The following is a 26405-nucleotide window of genomic DNA, read 5'->3' as shown; positions in this document are numbered from 1 at the left end:
CTACAAATGTGAGGATCTAATGACAGCGTTACGCAAAAAATTATAATGTGATGGAAAAAAATACATAATGCCAATAAGCACAGTTGATTTTGAGGGTGAGTTCATGCTCTTCACGGAGTCGAGTTTTATTACTCAGAGAGCAACTACAGAAAATACTTCTGTATAGATATCTCTGCTAATTGACGTGGGATTAAGTGTTATTCATATTTTATCCTTTTTATCTTTTAATTTTCTTTCAGTAATCCAATAGGTTTGTACTTTTTATGTTATATGTCCAATACAAAGCCATATTTTTTTCCTGTTTATTCAGTCAGTATTTAGTACAACTGACAAATAATTAATAATGTAGGTTTTTTTAATTCAGCGTAGCCTATGATAAAATATTTAGCTATTTAAGTTAGTTGGCACCCTTGATACGAGAGTAAACTCAGATTTTAAGAATTGCCACCTATGAATTAATCGTAAGTCGATCAATTAACTTTAGAGTAACTCATTAATCAATAACTTGCATCCCTATTGTTGAATGCTTGATTTTCCTTTTTAAAACTCTTTTTACAACTCATTTTGATTTGTTGTTGCTTTTTAAAAGACTGTGAAGTGAAAACCCCTAAATAAAACAGTTTGAAACATTTCATGTTGTCACAGAGAAGCCTTTAGAAACTACCCACATACAGTTTTTACAGTGGGCTAAATATTACAGGACGGTATCAGGAAATCCACTCTCGATCTCATTACCTCAAGATTGCCTCTTTTCTGTACTGCTGAGACTGCAGACCAACAGCTAAAAGAAACCAATCGCATGAAAGTCCAACAGTCAGCAAACCTTACATTGTATGACAGCAGGCCCTGATTGGTGCCGGTCTCACTTCAAGTGCTGTAGCTGTGCAAGTTTGTCTTTAATATGTATCACGCACTTGCAGACCTCTATTAAGGTATAGAGTTGGGGAAGAAAAGAAAGTGAGTACTTGGGGTGGAATGAGGTAAAAAAAAGATTTGAAGACTCTGACAACAGCGAGAGAAGCAGCTATAGAGGTAAAGCAGAATCCAGAGAAAGTTGAGGAAATGGCAAATGAAGCAAAGATGAGACAACTGTACTCGTTTGAAATGAGTATGTAATAAGAACCTGAATTGAGCCCATTGGGGCGAATTTGCTGAAAATGATTGGCAGGTAATTCACCAGACAAGTCTTGTCAAGCCAAACCAATGCAGAGCTCGTTTCTGTCCTGAGTGACAGCAAGGCTACATCAGCACTTTATTAAAAAAAAACACAGAAGTGCACTGAGGGACAGGATGAGCAAATTGCAGTGTTTGAAGCAAGTTGAAGAGGTGCAAATAAAGTACAGCAATCACCGTAACAATCACGGGAACGAACAACAGAGGGAAGCAGCAAAAAGAGACCCTGACCAGGCAAAAAGGAGAACGGCACTGCAGAGGAAAGGATGAGCGGCTGCATGGACACAAAATGAAAGCTTTGGACTCGGTAGGACAGATTACATTAAAAAAAAGAAAAAAAAAGTCTTGGTGAAGCTGGTTTGAGCCCATTCAATGTGAGGTGGAACAAAAGGTCAATTGAATTTAAGACGGGGGCAGGGTGAGATGGATGTGGCAGGAACAGGGCGAGGAGGAAGGAGCAAACACCCTGGCAGGGGCTATTAAAAACCATCATGCCTGGCAAGGAGGGAGCACCCTGCCATAGCGTGCCAAGTGAAAGCATAAAACATCCCTCAAAAAGAAATAGTCTGCGTTCGCTTGATTTAACGCATGCAATCTTCTCTCCCTTTCAGAAAGAGTCGAGCTGCAGACGTATTTGCAGAGAGGAGGTGACAGAAGAGGGAGGAAAACATCACCCATCAGTTGGGCTTCATCCAAACGGTGAGAATAAACCGTAGGATGCTGAGGTGAACTGGAACTTGGTATAGTACCTTAATGAGGCCTGAGGGTTTGCGGTAGGAGTTCATTTACGCTTTTTGTCTCCTGAGAAATGGACTCCCTCCATAAGGACAGTCTGTCTGAAACTTGACATCGCTCTAACTGCTCGTTGAACAGCTCCTTAGGGATATTCTGGCTATGCAAGAACAGACAATAAAACAAACAAGACAGTAAAACTGAAGTGAGGCATTTGATTGGGGAGGCAGAGTGTGTGTCGCTACTTTACGAAGCCTCGCCCGTCTCACTGCATTACTCTGTAACCTCAAAGCATAGTTTATATCCTTCCAACACTTCGTAACCAAGAAGGAAACCATTAAACCGGCGTTGAGCTCATGCAATGGAACTTCTCATTAAGCCATCAAGAACCTCTAAAAAGCCTTGGTAAATGTCTGAAAAATGCTTGCGCAAACGACAACAGCAAGCCACTTGATCTTTGTTCTTCTACCGCCGCTGTATCCCTCTCAAAATCCACCTTCAAAGTTAAGGGGAGGCATTTCAAGTTGTGCCGGTAGAGTGTCGTAGCAACCTGCAGGGAGGCAAATGGTTTCATTGTGAGGCATTAAAAGGAAGTTAGGAGGAGGAGAGAGGAGAAGCGACGGGGCTCTGGCGGCACTCCGCTGCCTCGGTGATTAGAGGACGCTCTGAAAGAGGAAGTGACTTCAGTCGCTGCTCCTCTCTTTCACAGGTTCTGAACCACTGTGGCTTTTTTTTTTCCCCCGTAAAAGTTTTGCCTCAAACTGAGGTAAACAGTTTGAGGCAAAAACCTGCTGATGCACCTTTTGGAGATGAGGTGGATTTACTGTGACCACGGTGCAAGCCCTTTCCAATACAAACCAGCATGTGTTTCATTATGTGAAAGATGGGCTGCACAAAATTTTATCTTACAATGTCACCACCTCCAGAAACCAATATTGTTTAGTTTAAAAGCCCCTGACCTTATTACCAGCACAAAAATTGTCAGTTCACACTTCAGAATGAAGCAGAACCCGCCTGGGCAGATGTGCATAAACGTTTTCTTGCGTGCAGTTGGGAAGCAAATCTGTCCTTCAATTCATGCAAACTGTTCATCACAAAGTAGCAGTCGGAGCTTAAATCAAAAATACTTCCTCTTTAAAAAAGGAAATGACTGTAGCTGCACATTAAAATTAGAAATGAAATTTCCAAGCAGGCCTTTTAGTGTTAAATTACTAAAATTCAAGCATTTTCCAAGGATTTCCGGTCCCAATTTGAACCTCGAGAGTCATTTGTCAAACAGTCAAATGTTTCTCAGATTTAAATTAAAATAACTATTTCTTTAACCGCCATTAAAAATCACATTTGAATTTACAATAAGGAAACATGTAAACGTTTTGTAGACTACTTTATTCTAATTGCACTTGTGATATTTACCTATATTGTATAATAACTGGACTGAGTTGCGTTTGCATTATAATCTGTTCTGTAATGGGATTCCAATCAGCCAATTGCAATAGAATTAGACTCATTAGACTCATGGCAACTTCATTAAAACTGAACTGAATTGCATTTATACGGGATAAAAATGCATATTAACTTGACTGAATTCTATTTGCACTGAATTTGAGTTGTTTGATAAGTGAACTGAATTGCACCTCCAAAATAACTGAACGATGTTTGCAGGTTAGCTGGACTGAGCAGCAGCTGCATTGTGATGGGATTGTGTTTTAGTTGCTTGGAACTGGATTTAACTGTAATTGCTTGAGCTGAAAATGGCTTCAGTTACAGACGGCTGGGAAATATGATTTCATTAGAGGAAGAGTTAAAACGCTGGCTGGTTGTTTCAAAGCTGCAGAGTTCATAAGACGAACACGTCAAAAGTTTATTCAGTCTGTTAAAGTGCAAGAAACATACAGTTCTGACTAACACACACTGTTGCAGTTTTACACTAGGAGCTTGAGGCTGTCAGAAAATAAACTCAGCTCAGAGAAGTAAGTCCTTATTAGACGTGTAATGAAGCTACCTCAGCTGGCCTCGGCCGAGAACCGGAGCTTCTATGCTTTTATTGCTCTTCCAGTCTCACACACACACAAGGCTGAGCTGTTGATTATGGCTGTCTCAAGATTTCAAAAGCATTAGCAGGCAGACTAGGCAGGGGAAGCGACACGAGGTTAAATGTCCATTAACCTTCCATGTCTGCAGCCTTTGCATGAGAGATATTGATCAAAGCAGCAGTTTTCCTTTGTAGACTGTGCAGCCTTTGAAGGGCATCAAGCAGCTTTTATGGTTCTAAGCTGATTTAATGCTCATGACTGTTGTCCTGTTGCAGGTTTATGGAGTAGCACTCACAGCGATGAGGTAGGAGACAGAGCATCATGGCCGTCTGCATCCCAGACGCCTCAGTGGAATAGAGATGGAAGAGTGTCTGCTCTCAGTTTCCCTCAACTCCAGCATCTCCTTCATTATCACACACACACTCATCTCACCAGAGTAGCAGCTATGCATTTCATCCGTCGCTGTCTGATCTCTGTGTCTGTCTCGGGTTCTGGTTCATGCTGAGCTTTGCTTTCAAAGATCACTGAGCTTCTTTGTCACACAGACGTCTTCTGATGATCTAAATGCACACTCATTCTCCAGCTTTGCTCGACTTATTCCCCTGCCAACTGCTTGAAACTGAAAAGATGTGTGGCAGCCTGAACAGTGACAACCTTTATTCCTCAGAGATGTGCGTCGTCTTTGTTGCCGCACTGCAAACATTTGCAGGCAATTGACTGGAAAAAGCAGGTGACTGTAAATAATTGTTTGCGTTGTGCAGGATGTGTATGAAGAAAAGAGTTTTGTCCGCTTTTCATTCTTGTTGTTCTGTAAGTTTGGCAATTTCAGACAACAGTCGACTGTATTAAATCTTGTTTTTGGAGCGGACATGGTTCCAGACGCACACAGTTTCGGTTTTGTCCGCTTGGCTCAAGCATGTAAAATAAGAAGAGCCCTCGGAGAAACTGTGGCCGTTTCTGTGAAGAAAGGAGGGATGTTACACAATCCAGTGCAAATCAGATCAGATCAGATCAGAGGAGACAGAGCTTCAAAGGGGCACACATAAAAGTGAAGTAAAATTGAATCAAAGATAAACACGGTCAGATAACTGGCCGAGGAATCAGTTGACTTTTGTACCCTGTGCAATCTTTTGAAAACAGACGGTAATCTAATTGTCACTTAAGAATTTTACATATAACTTTATAAAAGTTAAGTCCGGATATTTTAACTGACCCGCAGCAACGTGCGTTCCACAATTCAGAGTAATGTAATAGTTCTTATAATCAATCAGGGTGGAATTAAAAACTAGACATTAATTAAGAACTAAACCCATAAGATAATTTGACTCCTGCTCTTCCTCCTCCTGCCTTCAGTATGACATTTACCAGCAGCCATGTGAGGATGATTGGATAAGGTTTGCCTGCAATAAGCAGTAATAAGAGAGGTGGCTTATTTAATCACCTTCCTCTTTTAAAGTGTTGCAGATCATTCATTAGCATTCGTATAAAGTAAAGTTTCCCCCTGGGAAAGCAGAGTTTAAAAACCATAAAATAAATAATGCTACCGGCATTTCAGCTGGAACGAGACATAGAAGCAAGGTGCGTAAAAAATCTTTCTTGCCTATAGTTTAGTATGGTGGAGGATCAGTGATGCTGTGGGACTGTTTCTCCTTCAAAAACATTGGACAAATCAACACAAAAATTGTTTACAAGACAAAAAAATCAATCCAAAATATTGTAGAAAAGTTGAGCCAAACAAAAGACTGAATAGTAGAGCCAGCTAGCTTTGTTACCCAAGTACCACCAAACAACGAAAGGAGATAGAAGGAAGTGCAAACTAAATATAGCACTGGGTTTAAATGTTGGGTTCCAAAAGGGGTTTCACCAAATTCTACTACTTAACCGCTGCTGGTGCTGAAGTTAATCTTTAATTAATTTTTATAGCATTGTAATCCAGTTGTTAACAGTAAAAACTGGGTATGAATATTAAACATTCAATCTCCTTTTTACAATTTTTCTACTTCAGCAGGAAGTCGACCAGGAAGTGATGATGTAAATCAGCCCAAGTCAGTCTGAGTGTTGGTTTGAAAAATACTGTTTGTTTTTATCTCAAGAGGTAATGGTATGCAAATTATCTAAAGAGTCCACCTCTGCCTCATCAGTCAGAGTCTTGGCACTAAGCAAGATGTTTTTTGTGAAATCTACGTTTATGTTCTTGTTGGTCATCAGTGTGTTTCACCTTGGATCCCTCGTAAAGAGGCATTTTGGCCCATCCTGAGCCTAACCGTAAAGGATTAGTTGGCGTTTTCTGAAATGAGCGACTCTGAAGTTATGATCGACATTAGTTGTCACTTCAACCCGAGCTTGTTGGAAAGTAAATAAACTGACATCAGCTGAATCAGATGGTGTGCATCTGGTTTAGCTGACTTTATCTGAAATGATACTAGCAGTCTGCAGCTTCATGGAATCATCATCCCGCTGATGATCCAATCAGATCAACTGATAACACAAATTGATACTGCATACTTCTTTTTTTTACTTGGAGGATGGCATGTAATCCATAATTTGCTTCCTAATTGCACGCAAGGATGGCAGGTTTCGTCACTTAATTTTGCCAAGCCTTTCCTCTCTTGCCGTTACATGATTTAAAAAAAAAAAAACTATGTCGAAGTGAGCACAACACACAGTTACATGTCCCATCTATGCGGGGTTTTTTTTTTAAGAAGCTTATTTACCCATTTTGTTTTATGCTTTATATTTCTCTCCTGAACAGACTGAACTTTAAGAACTTTAATCTTTAAGAACCTCCTGTTCTCTCCCAAGGATATTATAAACGAAAATCCAATTTCATTCACATCCATCTTTCTTTTCTCGTCAAAATCAAAAGCAGGGATGCTTCACTGGCAGCTGACGTACATCCAACAATCAATTCTGCTCTTCTCTTTTACAGCTTAGCACCTGGACATTATTTTTGCAAAGGCATCCATTTTTTCAAAGTTCATCCATATGTGAAAGACCCATAAAACAGCGAAAAGCTTTGAAGTCTCTTTTAAAAATGACTTTACACTTTAGAAAATACTTCAAATGTGTGGTGCAAAATGGCAGATAAGGGAGTACATGGCTTTCTTGAAATCGTTTCCCTTTTTTCTGCAAATCATCTACTTGACATCCGTGACACCGACTACTAAACACTAAGACAAGCTGCACAAAATTTTATTTTGAAGCATGAGTTCTACTTTATTTGGGAGCTCACCAAGTCAACTGTCATCACTTCAAAGCACTCCTGGCTTTGCAGAAAGAGCACTCCACACCCGCAGAATTTTAACTTCATCTGTACATTCCTGAAAAGGGCAATCACAGCCTTTTCATCCACTCCTACTCCTCGATCAATCTCATATTCATCTTTCAAAACTTGTATCTCAACTTGAAGGTTTTCATTAAACTTGTAATAACACTGTGACAGCTTCTCCTCTGTCCACAGCTGTCTGTCTGATGTGAAAGAAGGAAAATGAATATCCAGTCAGCTCCTGCTCAGACATATGAGAAAACTGGGGAGGGGGAAAAAAAAAGACAACATTTCCCATCAACTCAACTTCCTCTGGTGTATAACCATCCAAACACATCCCTATCATGGTGCTATCTATACCGCAGCTCACTTTGCAATCTCCAAAGAAGGCCACCAGGGAGCCAGGGAACCACTTTAAGTGCAAAAAACCAGGAGCAGCAGTGAGAAAGTGAGCGCTTTGGACCTTGTTTATAAATAAAGTCATTCATAAATGATTGGATCTTTCAAGTATCTGAGCCAGGTGCAGGTCGGCGGCTGAAGGATGGAGGCATCCCGTATCTCCTCGCGCTTGGATGGGTAGCAGACAGACGCTGAAGGGGTATTGCTCATGTGGAAGCTATGAGGCCAGAGGGACTCGGAGGGCCAAACCATTCAGAGCTGATCGAAGCTGGAGCTGAAACAGTTACTGTGGTACGGAGAGGAGGGAACGGATCGCAAGAAAAACACACAGAGCTGCGGTTCTTGCTTCAGGTTTCCGTGACTGCATGAACCACTGAGGCATTGTGACTTCATCAAAATATGTTGCTTCAGCTTATTTGGTTTAGTTGTCATCTCAACATTTCTCATTGTTTCAGTTAAGCTGAAGTCTGGACTTTAACTGGGTCACTGTAACATCTATGGCTGCAACTAATGATTATTTTAATCTATTGATTATTCTGATGATTGAGCAGACAAAATAAATGGCATATTCTTCAGATTTTTCACTACGAGATGGTAAATTATTTTTTTTAATTGAGAAATCAAACATTTTATTGCCTAAAATACTATAAGATAGCATTAGTGAATTTGTCCTGGGTGAATATAAAATGCCACTTGAGGAGTTTTGGGTAAAATATATTCATAGACAATGGTGTTTATTTTATATGTGAAATCTATATTTAGCTTGTACAGTTTTGCCTTAATTACTGCTATGAATATGTTGTTTTTTTTAACAAATGGCTCTTTAAAAAAATCTGTACACTTCAGTTAATGATTAATCAATTACTAAATTAGTTGATGATTATTTCAATATTTTATTAGTCACGATTAATTGCTTCAGTCCTTCACCCTTTGTTTTTTTACAGTCATTCTGATGCTACCGAGTTTGGAAAGCCACCAGGAAAACATCCAGAGAAGTTTCTGGTGAGATACAAATCACCACTACTCCACCACCGTGCACATTTGGTTTGACCCGTTTTGCTGTTTGGTCTGTCCAAAAGACATTGTTTTCAAATTGGGGCTTTCTCCTAATAATCTTTCCAAATAACCAGTCCTTGTTCAGACTTTTTAAATTGCTTTTTAAGATTTAACATGCAAACTGAGGCCTGCAGATTCTCAGATTGGGTTCTTACCTTGGGGTGATTTTTCACATATGAAAAACAAAAAAAATGTCAGTGAAATGTTTTCCACCCTTTCCAGATTGATAATCTGCAGCAAATGTTCATTGCTGGTGTCCTTTCCCACTTGGGATCTTGTAAACACAGACACACTTGCCCTTGACGAAACGAGAGCAGTAAACTCCGGGTAGGACGGTTTTATTTTGCTACATGCCGCTGAAAGTTCACCATCTAACAACAGGCTACACGTGTTTAAAATGTGACACGGCTTGCTGTTGGGCATCTGTTTTTCTGTGAACCAGGGCAGGTCAGGTCTCCAGGGGACAACCAACAAATTTTACTCGCAACACAAAGCCTCCGACAGTCGGCTGTTGGATGGAAGTGGGAAAACCACAGATGTACTCTTGTTCTCCACCCCATTATCCCTTCTAGTTTTCAATCCAGTGCGCTGCATGCACATCCTGCTCTGAGGGCGACCCACTCACACCCTCTGTACTTATTATATTGAAGTCATAACTCCCCCACCTTTTCTTGCCCACTGCTCAGGGCAGCAGATGTACTTTGGGCCTTATTGTGCCTCCTGCTCCCCCCCAAAGCCCTTAAACAACCCCTGTTACGCCTTGGGTCAGCTCTGCAACAATACGAAGGGTCAAAAGCTCAGAGCTATAGGAATTTCCACACACCAACTGACTCAATCATGCATATGATTAAGTACATGTGGTCACACACATCCGTCATCTATTATTTGCACTCCATAGTGAAAAATGGTATTTGTTATCTGAAGGTATGTGAGAAAAAACTAAACTGACTTTACATTCAACAATTTAAGTCGGTTTTTTTTGTTTGTTTTTTTTCTCTGGTTGCAAACAAAGAAAACCCAATTTTGTCATGACTGTAACATTTTAGTTGGACCAGCAGATAATTTTGATAATTATTAAGTTTTATTAAATTTAGGCCCAACTGATGTTAGCTAATTAACATCAGTTGGGCCTAAATTTACTTCTTGATATAAGAAATACAATTAAAAAAAACAACAACAAAAAAACATTTACAGATGTGGAAAAAGTTGTTTCTTTAATTTAAAAACTTTCGAGGGATTTGGGGGCTTTAAAGTCATTCTTTAAAGATGCGGAAAAGATATATTTTTCATGCACGTGTGTAGAAAACTAATTCTCAGACGTGTATTGAAGTTCTAATTACATTGAATAATAATGTTAAATTAATCACTCAACTTGTCAAAAGTGTGTACTTTGTCTTTCATATATTTCCCAGTATTCAGTTTCTTTTAAAGTAAACTGATTTTACATGGCAATTAAATGCAAAATCTTGCAACATTTGAAATCCAATAAAATTTAGACTCACATTTATTACCATCCAAACAGTTTCTACTTAAATGCATAAAATACAAAAAATCAAAACCACACTAGTTCTAATCAATTTCTTGATTGTAGAACTAAATAACACCCTCAAAACAAACACTAAAGGATCAATATGTCTAAAAAATACAACAGCTTATCCCTTAAAAGCTATAATGGAGGGATATTATCAATTAATAATTAATTCTGTATTCCAGTACATGACTTTGATCTAAGAGGGAACAGCTGAAAATGGAAATGGAGTCACATCAATCTCAGGAAAACCTTTGTGATCAGTCAGCTTCACCGGAAACTGTGGATAGAAAAGACTGCCTCACTTTAGTTTTCATTGGAGTTTCAATTCCTGACAGTTGAGTCAACACAACAGCTTACTAAATATATAAGATTAAGTCTAAATCGTCCATGTTCTGGAGAGGTGTAAATAACACCAAATTCACTTAAACTTTAAGGAAAATAAGCAAAAATCACTTCATGACAAACAGAACAACCAGTCAGATATTTATCAATTTCTACAACATCTCCTTTCACAGAGTATTTTGAATCTAACCAATGTATCAAAAGTAAAAATATCTCTTAACCATTAAAACTGCCTCACTGCCTCAGAACATAACTGACATGTTCTGCGTATTCACTCCTCACCCTGTTATCTCTTGCATGTAGTCATTTCAGCAAAACACAGCAACCACACCATTTGCGACAATCAACATTTAATATTTACATTTTTATTAAAGCCAGCGAAGTAGATGATCTGAACTGCAAAAGGACAGATGAGTGTACTTTTGTTTCATTCTCATATTTCACACTATGCACTTTTGTTTTCATTCGCCTATAAAATTATAAGAACTCTTGATTTTGTCCTTCTGCACTTTGCAAGTCATTGTTACAGCCAAAGCTGCTCTGTGGTAATAGCACTCCATGACGAGGCTTAAGAAAGTGCTTGTAATTTGAGATAGAGCGAGCCATCAGAACTCGAAGTGTTCCTTTTCTTTTACAACGTACCAAAAGAGTTCCTTTTAATTCTGTCCAATCAATGTTCACTCCCAACCCACTTATCGCTGTGACTCCTATATAGGGACATTAACTAAGTCGAAGCTGAAAGCAGCCTATCAGCCATGTGCAGTGCTTTTCAGCTGTGCTTTTCAAGCAGATTATACACTTTTGCCTGCTGCTAAGCAATGAGGACGACTGTAACTAGAGGTTCTGATGTGGTGGAAGATCAACCTGTAGCTGTAACCATAGAGACATTTGCAGCATCCGACTTAAATAGGAGTTCAGAAATAGTGGGGAGTTGCATCCTCTAAGGTGATTGTTTCATTGTATATGGGCAGGTGGGCAACTTAAATCCTTTGTGTGCATTTAAAAGTGTGTGAAGTTCTTGGGCTCTTGCAACTAGCTGTGCTACGTTATGAGCAGAGGTGGTGTGTGCTTTTTTGTGCTGCTATGTGTCGCTGAGGAGAGCAGCATATTCTTGGCGGTAATTACACATCTGCCCACCACCAGCTGCCGTACAATCGCTAACTGCGAGTGACCTAACCCCGATGCTGTGGCCGCCATCCTCGCTAATGGGCTATCAGAGATGGAGAACACAGACAGGGGAGAAGAAAGAGCGGAGGATGAATTGAGAAAAAAGATGTACTTGACAGTTCACCTTCAAATGAGTAGCTTTAACTCCTCCGGTGCCGTCTTTCATGATTTAGTTCACTTTATCACATTCATCTTAAAAAGCCTCAGAGATATAGGAAGCAATTACTGTACTTTTTTTATTTCTTTCTTTTTTTTTTTTTTACCTCCAAAATAGTTTGATTGGGCTTTTCTTTTGAAAAAACACCAGTATGCTTTTCTGCAATCAATCTTACCCTGTGGTATTTTTTTAATTGGATCATAGTGAAGGAAGTCAAGCTATCTGGACAAACAATAATAGTTGTTACCTGTTTAATTTTTTAAAAATGTATTATAAAAGAAGCTGTGTGTTTCTTGAAAGGTGATTTTAATTAAGACAAGATTTTTGATTATGAACTTTAACCGTAAATGACATCACAAACACAATTTAAGCACAGTTTTTAATCAAAATTAGAAATATCAACTGGTGATCTTACTAACAAAATGAAAATAATGTTGAAAGATGCTATACAGTTAAAATAATAAACTATAATCTCATGCAAGTACAGTGCTGATTTAAGTCATATGCTACATTCACTCTTTTACTTTTTACACATGGTCCTCTTAATATTTTAGGATTTGGTCAGCTTGGCTGAAAGCTAAATAGGCTCTTTGTTCTGGCCCAGCATAGAGTTGGTATTGCTGTAGGAATGGTCTTTTTGGAAGCAGATTTTGGGGTCAAGTGCTGGAAATGAAAATAAATCCTAAAAATGGATCAGCAGCAAACTAATCGTTTGGTTTCTGGAAGAAAAATGGAAAGTTCATTCAAAAATTCCAAGCTAAAATGTACTCCCCATAGCCAGTGCTGTTGTCCAGCTCTTTTGTGTGCACAAACGTTTACTTAAAATAAATGTAGCAACATCACTTTTCATTTATTTCGAATATGGTGATCTCTGTTATGCCAAAAATGTTGCAAATTTACAGTTTCTTAAAGGAAACATGTTTCGTTTATGTGGGTTTGAGGTTACGATATCAGGCTTAGTACAAAGAACAACAAGCTTATTTTAAATCTGATGACAGAAAGATTAAATCAAAGAGCCAAAAAAAAGTAGTCGTCAATCAATGGTGTTGATTTTGACTCCATTCTGCCTTTTCCATGACTTAGGTTCAACAAAATGTTAGAAATGTCCCTCGAGATCTTTGTACCATACTGACATGTTAGCATCACACAGCCGCTGCAGATTCACCTGAATCTGATCTGAGTTCAGCAGTAAAAATCAATACTCATCAGACCAGGCAATAATTTTCAATCTCCTATTGTTACATTTTGAGTCTTAGCCTCAGTTTGATTGGAGTGGCACCTACTGTGATCCTCTGCTGGTGTAGCCCCCAAAGTTCACCAGGTTCACAGGTAGTTTTCTGCATAATATAACAAGAGGACCATTTAATTGTGCTAATTGGAATTACAAAAATAAATTTGCTAAATAGAAACATGACAATTAAAAATAAAAATAAAAAAATAAGGTGTTTTTATTAAAAAAGTTGGTTTTTCGGCTACATCGAAATTAGTGTATTTCGCAAAAATGAAATGGAAACATTTTTTCCGCATTACACAAGTCATGTGATCAACAACTGGATGTTACTACTAGTGGAAAAGACAAAGATGGTGAACAGGAAGTAGAAGGAGGATGATGATAAATAACTCACCATGTGAACAAACTTATTCAGATGTGATCATAACTGGCTTTTTGTATTTTATGGAAAGACCACAGTTCCAAAACTGTTATTTTAACTTTTTATTTTTTTGCACATTTGTAATGGAAACACAGCTACTGTTGCCTTCCTATCATCTGAAACCAGTCTCCACATTATCCTCTGACAGAAATAAGACATAGCTGGATAATTTCCATCTTCTGCAAACATAAAATCCTCATACCAACCAATCTGGCACCAACCAAATTCTTGGGCTCAGTTTAAACTCCCACAAATCATCACCAAATATCTGAGCAGCAACTCTGTGATTGGCTGAATTTCAAATGTGCTCACAGTTAATAAAGTGATCAGTAAAAAGAACAATGCACTTTATACATATTTTATTTTTGAGCTTGTACATCTTAAGAGGACAGAACAGTAGTCCTTCTGTCAAAAAAAATCGTTGCAAGATTTCAAATATGTGGCTTTAAAAGTGGCCACAATATGTAATAAATGTTAGACTTTCGTAAGCATCCAACAGAGCGCACACAAATCCAGCAATGTTTTTCTAAACTGGCTCCAGCTGCTCTTATGTTAACATTTCTGATGGGAACAGAAACATTTATCTAATTTGTAGAGTTGTTTCTTCCCCCAATGTGCATTTTCATTATTTATAAAATCTGCAGCCATATTTGTGTCTCAGTGAAGGAGTCTTTGTGCTGCCAGGCTCAGTCTTCAATGTCAACGCTAATGTGCTGATACTTCAAGTGCTCACAATTTTTTGTGTGTGTGTCAGTTTTTAAATAGAAAAAAGAAGGACAGATCCTTTCTGTTCTGGGGTTTATAAAATCCACACATATATTATCAAAAAGAAAGAAAGAAAAAAGCATGCCCTTAGACAATTCATACATTTCCTCGGGCTTCTTGAGACCAAATGCTCTGTTTGGGCCAGAGGAAAGAAATGATCACTACAGCAGGTCATATCAGCCAAAGGGCCTCGGACGAGGGGAAATATTAATTTTTTAAAAGCCTTGTATATCTCAAAGCTGATATCTAGCTAATGCTAAGTAACCCCACAATAACAGAAGGTGCGAAAAAATAACTGCAACTCCATTAACCCTGAAGATACCTCCTTCCTTTACCTGAAGAGGCATGCTATTCTCTCCAGAAAAAGACACAAAGCACAATTGGTGCCTTTTAACTTAAAAATAGAAGCCTTTATGAAATGATTTCAAAATGACTAATTCCTCTCAAAAATAACATAGACATCTTGATTCATCTGCTAGATGGCTTCCACAAAACCAATTACTTGTGTCTATTTTCTTGTGCAAATATCTTAGTACACTAGAAATAAGAAAAATCGAACTTACAAGTAACTTTTTAACAAGCCACAGGAGCTTGTTTTAGTAAATAACTCATTAATATTGATCTTTAAAAAAGTATTACTTCCACTGGCAGATTATTTCACCTAAAACATGGGGAAATGTCTTGTTGCAAATGCTATTGGAACCTGCACTGTTTTTTTTTTTATCAATATTAAGTAATTATTGACTTAAAAAAAAGCTGAAAGGTTGCTTTTCATTTAGTTTCGTCTTATTTCAAATACTACTGTATTTCCTCTACAAACTAGACCAAAATTACTTGGTAAAATATTTTGCTTTTGCAGTCTTTTAAAGCTAATCACTTGATGTAGAAATAAAACCTACATAGTTATAAAATTTGTAAGTTAATGGAGAAAAAAAAGAAACATCTTGATGTTAGTTTTTCCTCAATCTTGTGCTTTAGTTTGCTGATGAATGCGTCTGGCAGACACTTTTCTTCAGTAGACGGGAGTGTCTGTCTTTTCTTCCTTGCATGCATCATCAAAACAGGTTTCGTTTAGGCAGCTGTTGCCCCAGGCAGGTTCGGCAAAGAGTAGCAACAACTTTTAAGGCCAACGCTTCTCGCTTATGTCTGGGCTTTTGAACCAGAGTTGAAAGGGTTTCACCATCCATTCCTCCAGGATGGGCTGCACAGTGGCGCAGTTGGTAGAGCTGTTGCCTTGCAGCAAGAAGGTTCTGGGTTCAATTCCCAGCCCCAGTCTTTCTGTGATTCAGAGAGGCCAATCTGAGCAGCTGTTTAAACTGTGAGAAGTTAATGTAGGCTACCGTATTGTGGTTACTTAGATCATATCGGATCTTGGAGCATTTCCCGAGCATCCCGCTGCTCCAGCGAGCCGCATGCTTGAGGGGAGTGTTGATTTTATTTCTGCACTGTGGGTTGAGTTCACTCATTGTCCATTAAAGATTAATCAAGTGGAAAGTGTTGAGGATCGCAAAGCCCACTGACCTCAGCGTGTTTTTATATGCCGCTGGATGCACTGATGGTCCACTGAGCTGAGAATGTGGAGCTTTAGGAGCATAAAGTCACCAGGAATGTTGGAAAGTCGGACACGAGACGAAGAAGACTCTTTCAGACCAGGCTGATTTTAAGAGCGTGTGGGAACTGGGAACGGCGTAGCGCATTGTAACCATCTTGTTATTGCCTCATAAGTCAAATATAATTGCAAGGAAATTTCATAATGGGAAAATTAAAAATGAGTTCAAAAGCTGAGGACCCATTGCATAGAATTATCTCAAATTAAAACAGCAGGAATGTTATACTCCAAGAAGTAGATGGCTGAAAAATTAGGGTAATTTTCCACGTTGTGAGGAAAGAAACCAACAGGAAAAGCGTGATGGACACGCGGTCTGGATGAAAAGTCGCGTCTTTAAAGTTTAACATGAAAAGTAGCACTAAAGATGTTTTCAAAAGAAGATAGAGAAGCAAGATTCTTGCGGATTGCTTCTTCACAGCACAGCCCCGCATGACTAAACAGAGCGCAAGAGTTTCAAGTGAGAATCACGTTAGGCATAAATGAGGCAGCTGGAAGTAAAACAGGGAGATGCACGAGTTACACTGCATACAGCAGAAACATAAGGAGAGCCTGGCCTGCCCAGGCTTTAGAGGCAACACGCCGACCTCTTTGAGAGGTTTCAAACCCACGACAGAACCACAGAGACCTTTTCCCAGGCTCTCTTAGCATGTTGGGAACAAAATAAGTGCAATAATACCTCAGGCACAGTAAAACCCCAGACATGCTGGCTACCAGTGGGGCCCCGGAGCGTTTGACAGAAAACACTAATGGGTCTCAGACAGGTTATCACCGAGCTGCATTGACATTTCGACTGGTTGGCAGCTTGAGTTACTTAAAGAGTTAATCAAAAACACAAAGATAAGTGCTTTGTGAATCAGACTTTCCTGTTCATCTCTATGTGACAGCTCAGCAATGTTCTGCAGCATGAGTCTGTAATACCCACTTCATCTTTTTAACTCTCCAGATGGCCAAAAGCTGCAGGACAGACAAAAAAAGTACCTTAAAACTTTAAATTCTTCCAAAAACCCAGATCTGATGACATGCAGAAACATCAACCTCACTCCGATGCAAAGCTCACCATTCCTGCTCTGACCTCGAGGAAGTGTTAGATTTAATGAAAGCAAACTAATCAATGGCCAACTTCCATGCAGCAGCAATGAATACCGGTAATACTACATAACCACATCAGAGAAATGTGAGCCGGGTGCAGCGCAGTAGCCTGGCCTCAAGCAGTGATCAATAATGTTTTGTGGACAAAGCCAGAATACAGAAGCCTGACTTTGGAGGCAATTAAAGAGGAGACAATTCTTCATGTGAGGGCTGAGGAAAGGAAATCAGATCTAAGTGTGGATTTGATGTAGCAGGTGGAAAATTGAAGCAAACCTCTCGTTGACATAAAAATGTCAAGTGGACTGTAGCTGGACAGAAAGTAGGTAGAAAATCATCAGAGAGTTCAAGCTTTTGTAAAGCTTTGACCTCCCTAAATGAATTGTAGCCACTTACATTCTCTCTAATTAACAGCATCCAAAATATTTCTTTCTAACCATCCTCCTACAAGCACTCACTAATTATTTATGCTAGCAGCACAGGCAACTTTTCACCATGTTTCAGACAGCAGTCACTGTAAAACACGGTTTTACTCATTTAAAGCAGTCTTTTAAACTGTATTTAGCATCTTATGGTGCCAGTTAGCATCTTATAGTGCCAGTTAGCATCTTATAGTGCCAGTTAGCACAGTTTGCAATGGTTAGCCCCAGTCTCCATTTTCCAAGAGAGTGTAGCTTCCATAAGAAATTTCTGAAAAGCTCTAATCCAACATGCTCCATGACAGACAGACTTGCCAACCTGTAATATTGAGGTAAGAAGCATCCAAAACTGCTAAAATACAAAACGGTGAAGACATGACAATATTTAGCTCTTTTTAATGCTATTCGTCATGATTTTGATCCCTCCACAGAAATGAGTCTGCATTGGTAAATGACTACAGTCAAGCAGCAAAGCACTTATAACTTCTGTGCTGGTTTGACTGGATGCCAGTGTTTGAATGATAACTTACTAATTGACAGAGTGCATAGGTGAGTGGGTTTTTTTAGGAATTAGCTAGAGCTTCCTGGCAGAGGAAGATTTAATGTTAGTTGCTGAATATGAATCTACACAAACAAAGATCATAAGTGGGCTACATGATGGGACACTTTTATTCAGTATCCATGTTCTCCACCATCTAGATCAGGAGTGTTAAACTCATTTTCATTTTGGGCCATATCAAAAATCTGATTGTTCTTAAAGAGCTTTAAGAAAAGAACGACTGTTAAAAATCAGAAGAAAAGTATGGAAATCTGTAAATTTTGTGTGAACTTTTGAGTGAGTTTTGCTAATTTGTTGAAAAACTAGAGGGACTTATTGATGTCATTTTGAGTCTAGAAGGCCAAATAAAAAGCTACAGTGGGTCAGATTTGGCCCCCGGCCCTCGAGTTTGACCCATGTGACCTAAATTATGGAGTACAACATATCTTACCATACGTCTGGTGGTGACACACAACTTTTTATCTCTGTCACCACATCACTACAGTCCATCAAAGGTTTGCCACATTAAAGATTTTTCGATTAAGACCCCAAAATGAGAGATCGTTTTATTTTAAATAAGTTAGATTATTTCAATGGTGTCTCAGGAAATTTTATGGAAAGTTGCTTTTCCGAAATTCCAGCAGAGTTCAGACTAACACCAGGAAAACGAAGCGCATCTCAACTGTCCTTAAATCAGTGGACTTGCTCGATGAGAGAACCAAGATGGATGTAATAAACCTCTCAGGCCATCTGACTCCCAGGAACAGACTAAACAAGAGGAAGCAGCATTTTGGTTTGATGATTCTCAGCTCTGGAACAAACTCCCTGAAAACCTGAGGTGTGGCTCCTTTAAATAAGAACTCAAAATATTAAAGTTTACTGCATATTATCCATCAGGGTGAAACTTTAGTCCATTTCAGGACATTTTTACTACTGTTTTGTTTTCTTACCTCACTAGTTAGCAGTAAAAAACAGCTACGGCTTTTTCTTCCTCCAACTTTGTATTTAAACCCCTCGGATACTGAAAATAGCTCACGATAAGTATTGTTCCCCCAGTTGTAACTTTCACACTGAAGAGTGCTGTTAACACAACCTGTAAGTGTTTTTTGGTGTTGGATTTTTTTGAGTTCCGACTCTATAGTCAAGTTTTATACAAAAAAAGAAGACAATGAGATTCAAGCTGCAACGTTTACCTGTTTTCCAAGTGAGTCTTATCTTTTACAACTGATCAAAAACAAAAATAAAACACGCTTTGGTCTGAATGTTGGTGTAATTACCGCGTAGCTGAACTGGCAGTGATTGTGTCTTAAGAGAAGAAAATGGTCTAAACAATAAGGAGGTGAAAGGTAAGAAGGGGAAGAACTGTTAAAAAAAAATAATTGGTGTCTAAACGGGGAATGATAGAAGACGGACCGCTTTCTACTTGAAAGCTTTTTTCATCTAAGTGTGAGCCAATTATTCCTTCTTGCTGAGAGAAAATATGAACATCTGTGTTTGCCGTGAATCAGTGAATAATCCCGCACTGCGCAAGGACCTCTGAGGACACACACACACACGCAAACACACACACACACACACATTTGCCCTGTGGGCTGGTGACGTCATGTTTGTAGTCAATTAGGCGTCTCCTGACTGAAGATTAAGGCCTGAAATCACCAGAGGTGGTTTGCCGGGGTTTCAAGGATGGACAGAAGCACAATATTCCCACTGCATCATTAACTTCTTACAGCTGAGAGATAAGCAACTCTAAACTGTGGCCCCCGGGCCCCAGAGGACTTCAACCCTCTGAGTGACAAGCTCAAGCTGATTTACTCTCTGGGTCGAGGCTCGGTTCAAGGAGAAACAACATTCCTCCATGACTCATCATGTGACACAAAAATACTCCCATCATTTCTCCGCTGGAATATGGCTTCAGTTCAGGTTTGGGAATGTTTATGTTAAAAGAAAAACAAACACAAAAAAAGGAGTCCCCGTGGGAGGATCCAGTAGAAGTGCTCACCCATGTCACCGGCCTGGTTGACAGGAGCCGATTTGGCCCGAGACTGCTTTGACATGCAAAGTCTCAGGGTAGCTCAGAGCAGTAAATCCATCCACATTGACAAGAGCAAAATAGAGTCTCACCAGTTCATCTTGCTGGGCTGCATGATGGGGAAATCTACTTCCTCAGCAAGAACCGGTTACTTCAACCTTAACTATTCAGCTGCTATCCGTTTCCACCGTATTTCCCACTGATGTCACCGGCAGTTGTTATTTTTATAACGGGTCATCCGTTTTAAAACGAGATCAGGTGACTAAAACCATCAGCTGAAACTCGTATGAATGAATCTGAACATTGAACTACATCTGTATTCAGAGTAGAACCACCATATGAAGTTTTTATCATATAAAGCTCTTTGACGCTGAAATGTGCTTTACAAATAAATCTGAAACTCCTTCGCTAAAATCTGACGCCACACCATTTTTGCAAGCATTTCGTGAAGAAGGAAGTTGCACTCAGAGTCTTGTTCAGATATTTTTGTGTCATTTCCTTCAGTGGTTCTTGCTGCAGCGCCACCACAGGCAAGGAGGTGAACAGGCTGCTCAAAGGCTTTGTTTTGTTTGGTTCACCACACCAGCTGAAAATGTAACAAATGTGATTTTTGTCCTCAACTGAACCAAGCCTACCAAACTATCAGATGGGGAAAACACCCTAAAAGTTAACGATACATTGCATTACACTTTTCTGACTCTCATTTGTGGGAAAAAAAATAAAAAAATAGAAACCCAAGTATGATTTTCTTCTCAGAGGCTCAAAGGGTATGGATTCTTTTGCAAGACACTGTGAAACTGCAGACGACAAACCACATAGTTGACCCGACCGTCTGGCAAAACTGCATTCATCTAAATCGGATGAAAACATTTAAACAGTTAGAGCAATTACTGGTCCCTTCAGGCGCATCCTGTCTGAATTATCCATGCCTTCACCCTCTTTTCTTGTCTCCTCCCCCAGTGTCGCCTGACCCTCAGCCGGAGCCTGGGAAGAGTCAGCCACACACAAGCGGCCTGCCCAGGAAGGAATGCAAACACAAGGCGCACAGAAGCACGGCTGGCACTGGAGTCTCCTCGAAAAGAAAACAATCATAAAAACCAAATGCCTCCAAGCGGAGACAAGAAGAGAAAAAAAAAGAAACGTAAAGTTGGCAGGTCAAAGCAATTTGTCAGAGAGATGACGGGGGTGGGTGGGGAGGTGGTGAAAGTTGGAGAGGGGGAGATGGAGGCAGACCTCTCACGATCTTAGCCTGGGACAGACAGGCAGCATGGCAGGGTTTGATATCAGCAGCAGGCGCACACAGAAATATGAAGCTGTCTTACCTGACGTGTCCCACATATTCAGCTCAATCCGGTGCTTGTCGATCTCAAAACTGGCAGTGTAGTTTTCAAACACGGTGGGCACATAGTTCTGAAAACAGAAGATCCCTTTCAGCGACGGAGAGCACGACGAGCCGCTTTTAAAATGTTTTTGACACTTTTCACGACTTCCCAATTCATACCAATGCAATCCAATCACAGATTCCATTCAGCTTTTATAATTCAAGAGTCAAATCCAGTCAAATACTACAACCGGTAAAAAGTTCTCCATGCATAGATTATTTTAAGGATTAAACATAGATGCATCATGTAAGGACACAGGCAGTTTGTTCTGTGATTTTCTAACAATCCCCCTCCTCAGACCCCTGCATGCATCTGCACTTCTTTGTCTCTCTCTGTTGGGCAGGTGGATGTAACCTGCTGAATCAGACCTGATGTTTCTCTCTGCTTTTTTCTACATCCTCCTGTCAATTAGTGCCAAAAAAATTGTAAAAGTTAAAGTTGAGAGTTTTCTCTAAACCCACCTCTGGGTAGCAGTCCTTGGCAAAGACGTGCAGGAGCGCCGTTTTCCCGCACTGGGTATCCCCGACCACCACGATCTTGCAGCGGCTGCTGCCTATGCTGTCCATGGTTAGTCCGTCAGAGCTGGATTCTTGACACTGCGAGCGCCTGCATCCAGCCTCCGATAAAACGCGCACAGGAGTCGCACAGCGAGAATAAAAATGAGCAAATTCATGCGCAGGACCGGTGCGCCTTTTAATCCAAAGTCTGTGGTCTTCTGCGCGCAGCCCTTTGCTTTCCACTGACGGACTCTGTCTGAGCCTGTAGGTGCCGAAACCAGGAGCAAGACGCGCAGAGCCTCCACTGGAAACTCTGGTACTTAATGACTGACCACGCCTTCCCAATACTGGCGTCTGACACACATGAGGTTGCGTTTTGGGGTCGAGGGAGAAACTAAAGAATCTCTGACATTTTTTTTCTTTTTTTAATTATCTGGGTTATCAAAAATGTATTTGATAGATTTGCAAAAAAATACAGCTGCTTGCTCCCCTCTGGTGATGTGCGCTAAAATCACTCTGCCTATTAAAAAAAAATGTTTTTTTTTTTTTTTTTAAGTTTTGTGGCCAGGAAATATATTTTATATATAAGAATCCACGTAACCTGGGGGGACATTTTTGCTGCTGAGTGCCATTATTATTATTATTATTACCTCCCTCAACTATTTTTACCTTTTCAGCTGAGATCAAATCCAAACTGATAAACAACTTTTACGCAAGAAAATAAACAGTTTTTAGGTCCCTCTGCAATGTTAAGCGACTTTCTTTTTCTTCTTTTTTTTATATTTATTAAATAAAATATGGGCTATGGCTAAAAAGCGAATTCATTTACAGGAAGCACGACATTTTAATCGCAATATTACTGTAGCAAAGAAAAAAAAATTAGTATTGGTAGTTAAACTTAATAGCTCATTTAAAGAAACCTTTGACGCGTTTTTCTGAATGAATGACGAAGCACCTCTTCGCCAATGCTCAGTCATTCTTTTGGCACTGCAGACCGACAGCGCCCCCTTGTGGAGACTAACTGTTTGAAATGAGTCATTCATTTCAGAATCTTTAGTATGAAATTAATTTTGATCGTCTTTTTTCTGCAAGTAAAGAGAAACTATTTTACTAATGAGTAACATATAGGTCTCTAATAACCTTGAGTTTTATTTATAAAAAAATATCTGAATCTTTTGTTGAGCTACACGGTGACATAAAGCCTAAAATGTTTAGACTTTTTTGCAGTTTAAAGTGCAAACAAAGGGAAAAAAAAGGACGCAGAAAAAAAAAATTACGTTTAAGCTTAATCAGGTTGTTCATCTTCTGAAAAAAATATGTGATGCAATTACCTATATAGAATTCATTACCTATATAGAATTCATTAGGACTCAGTAGTGAATAACCAGTTTTATTAATCACTTCAAAAATGAGTTTACGGATGCCGCGTTTAACCAAAGCGCTGCAAAACTCAGCTACTGAAAGAAACACTGGAATAAGTGGGTGTGAACATGATTAACGACCATATCTTCAAAATGGCCACTAGGAGGCACTGAACTGCCTCCAAGTATAGAGAATTACCAATACAAAACCAACAGAAGCATCCTAACTATGGCATGCCACATCTTAAAACAGTTATTAAAGAATAATAATACCATTATATAATACAAAAACATAACCAAAATTGAATTAAAAAAAATCTACAAATAGAAGAAAAACAACCCATGATGAATAAAACATAATTTATGCAAGCTGATCTCAAAATGAAGGAAATGCACAGCAAAACATGAGATGCAAAGAAATCACTATGAAATAAAAGCAGCAAATCAAGCCAAAAATTAGAAGAAATTGAATAGTAATCATATTTGTTTAGTTGGTGGAAAAACATAACTATCTTGTCAGTAATATTCTACTTTATTGAATGAGTGTTTGTCAAAGAAATTTGCAAGTGCAGCCTCAAAAAGTTTCCCTTTCAAGGGCTATAAAGGTCATTTCTCTAACCGCTGCCCTAATCTTTAGAAATCTAGGGTTCAAGGTGAAGAGTGATGGGGAAAAAAACAAAATGAGAGACAACCTGAATGTGTCCTGCTTGAAAACGATACAAGTGTAAAAGCACTGCCATTGCAAATAAACAAGCTCTTAAAACGATTTAGAGTTTAATTACTGACATGTGCAAACATTTAATGATGAAAGGAAGCAATAAAAAAAAACTAAATAAAGAAATAGTTATACTTTGAATCTTGTGAAATTTCTCTAGGCAAAACATGACTTCCAATACCATAATTTTTCCTTACTAATATGACAGAATCCATGTCCTCCATATTCTATGGTCAATCCTACTGGAACAGCTTCTCTTAGCCGACCATAAGGGCTGTGAGTGTCTGCTGGCTTTATAACGTTTTATTGGTAATAAAAACACTCTCTACCTTAAATGTCTTGAATGTTGGCAGCAATAAAACAGAAGGTGGCAGTATTCATTCATTACAGCACAGACTGTGGCACTGAGCTACGAAAATGTTAAAGTTTGACATGGCAGCGGAGGATCTTCTTTCAGTTAAAATGTGCTTAAGTGTTGGACTCAAAAGTCATCGTAGAACGGTCACAAGCTTTGATAAATAAATACAATCCTAGCATGCTGTTGCATTGTGCACATGCTGCAAAAATCAAGTGGTTTATTTTCTTAGGTGTGGGATGGAAACGGGTGTTAAAAGATCCCTGATATAAGAGAAACTCTCTACATAAAACAGAACAATGACTTTTGTTCGATCAATAATATGTGAATGCATCTATTTTGAAAAGGTTTGCGTTGTCCATGATGCTGTAAGGTGAAGATTAAATAGTATTTGTACTTTTACTTGTTTAATCATTTAAATACAATTCAACTTAGGTAAAGAACATTTTACATAACTGACTCCTTTACAGAGCAGAGCAACTGACCCAAAGGTCTAGTTAATGTAAAAGTAATATATCATATAAAAGGTCTATCTGCTTCTGTTAGAATAACAGTGGTTGTTTTAGAGGGGGAAAAAAAGAAAAGAAAAAAGATAATAATACCTGCACTTTCTCTCTGACCAATAAGAGAAAGTTGAAAAACAAGCTGTCACTTTTATGGTGGAAAAAAAAGCAACTAAATCATGTGGTTGCACAAGTACACCATTCAACTGATAATCTGTTGAAACACCTTTTGATTTTATCACAGTTCTCAATCTTTTTGAATAGCAGTATATCAACATGACACATCTTGACGTGGGAATATTTACCTCCTCTTCTGTGAAAAAAGAAAATAAAATCTCCAATCAAGTCAGATTCTGACGCAGAACCCTCTTCAGACTTTCAGTGAATTTCAGGTCTGGGCCACCGGTATAAAAACTTTAATCTTCTTCTAATGAAGCCACTCTTTTATTGTTTTAGATCAAGTTACTGTTGAATAAGTCAAATAAAGTCAAGTTTATTTGTACAGCACATTTCAGTGACAAGGAGATCAAAGTGCTTTATGTGATAAAACATATAATACAGTAAGCAATTATGAAACTCGCAACAAACAAACATTTTGTCAACTCCCATCACCAAAATCATCAAGAATAATCATCAAAAATCCCTCAAATATAGTAATCAATTTTCCAGTTGTTATGAATCAAGAGTAACTCTTGGTTTTAAGGAAATCGGTGTTTCAGTACGTTTGTATTTTTAAAACTGTGGAAGAAAAAAAACTGAAAAATAGTTTTTTTTTCTGCTATCTTTTAAACTTAAAAAATTATTAAGTTAAAGGGAAGTCTATTTGCTTTTTGGATTAGAAACAGGATTAAAAAAATACAACAAAATGGCAGAACAAAAATAACATTTTACAACAAAAAAAATGAAATAAATATTGTAAAAAAAAGAAACGTGTTATTTATTGCACTATGTGAAATGGAGTTACTGGATTGGACTGATTGAGGCTTGAAGGCTTTTATCTTGTTTTTCTTATATATGCAATTCAATCTGTTTATTCAGATTGTGGTTTACAGTTTCATGGTGAAAGAAGGTGAACAGGTTTAACTTGTCATTGAAACACGATGAGTTGACTGATGAGCAGATAAGTGACTGAAGCCACACAAAGGTATTAATTTTAAATCTCTAGCAGTAAGTCATGCAGGCAGCCATGTAGGGGATTTGAATCTTACTTATTTATCTTCATAGATCTCTTTCAAATCTCAGTGTTTGCTCAACTTAATGGAACGGCAATGTGGGTGTGTTTACAGTTCAAACAGCACATCCTCAGAGACTCCCTGCAGACTCCGTCTATTTGCCTGGAACAGAACACAGGAGTTTATCCAGGCTGATTATCCTGCTGAGCAGCATCACGCTTTCTGCGGCCTACTGCAACAAGAAGCTTCTTGACGACGTCAGGTGTGCACGTATCTGTTCCCTCGTCGTGCTCGTCCTTTAACTCCAGCCATGTTAAGCTGTGACGGATGCATTTCACACCCGGCTGAGCTGCTGGAACATGCTCTGCAAAATGGCAAAGAAAAAACTTGAGAGATTAAACTCTGGCTCCTTGGCAGAAAAAAAGGAAGATAAAAAGGCCTCACTCAAGTCTTGCGGAGTATTTACA

At 38.9% G+C, this 26405-nt stretch overlaps 1 protein-coding gene across 1 annotated transcript in view; it reads right to left on the bottom strand.

The window, feature by feature from the left end:
- The window catches only part of rnd2 (Rho family GTPase 2), a 30504-nt gene extending 8099 nt beyond the window's left edge, over positions 1-22405 (bottom strand). Inside the window, exons 1-2 of the mRNA XM_007558053.2 lie at positions 21797-22405; positions 21276-21363 (exon numbers count right to left, since the gene is read on the bottom strand). Of these exons, the coding sequence (XP_007558115.1) occupies positions 21276-21363; positions 21797-21901 (193 nt within the window). The 5' untranslated portion in view covers positions 21902-22405. The remainder of the gene's footprint in view (positions 1-21275; positions 21364-21796) is intronic.
- Positions 22406-26405: the final 4000 nt, after the last annotated feature.

This window comes from Poecilia formosa, unplaced genomic scaffold (assembly GCF_000485575.1).
Source record: "Poecilia formosa unplaced genomic scaffold, Poecilia_formosa-5.1.2 Scaffold94, whole genome shotgun sequence".
Taxonomy (NCBI): domain Eukaryota; kingdom Metazoa; phylum Chordata; class Actinopteri; order Cyprinodontiformes; family Poeciliidae; genus Poecilia; species Poecilia formosa.
The sequence above is the reverse complement of the archived record's forward strand: the minus strand, read 5'-3'. Positions and strand labels throughout refer to the sequence as shown.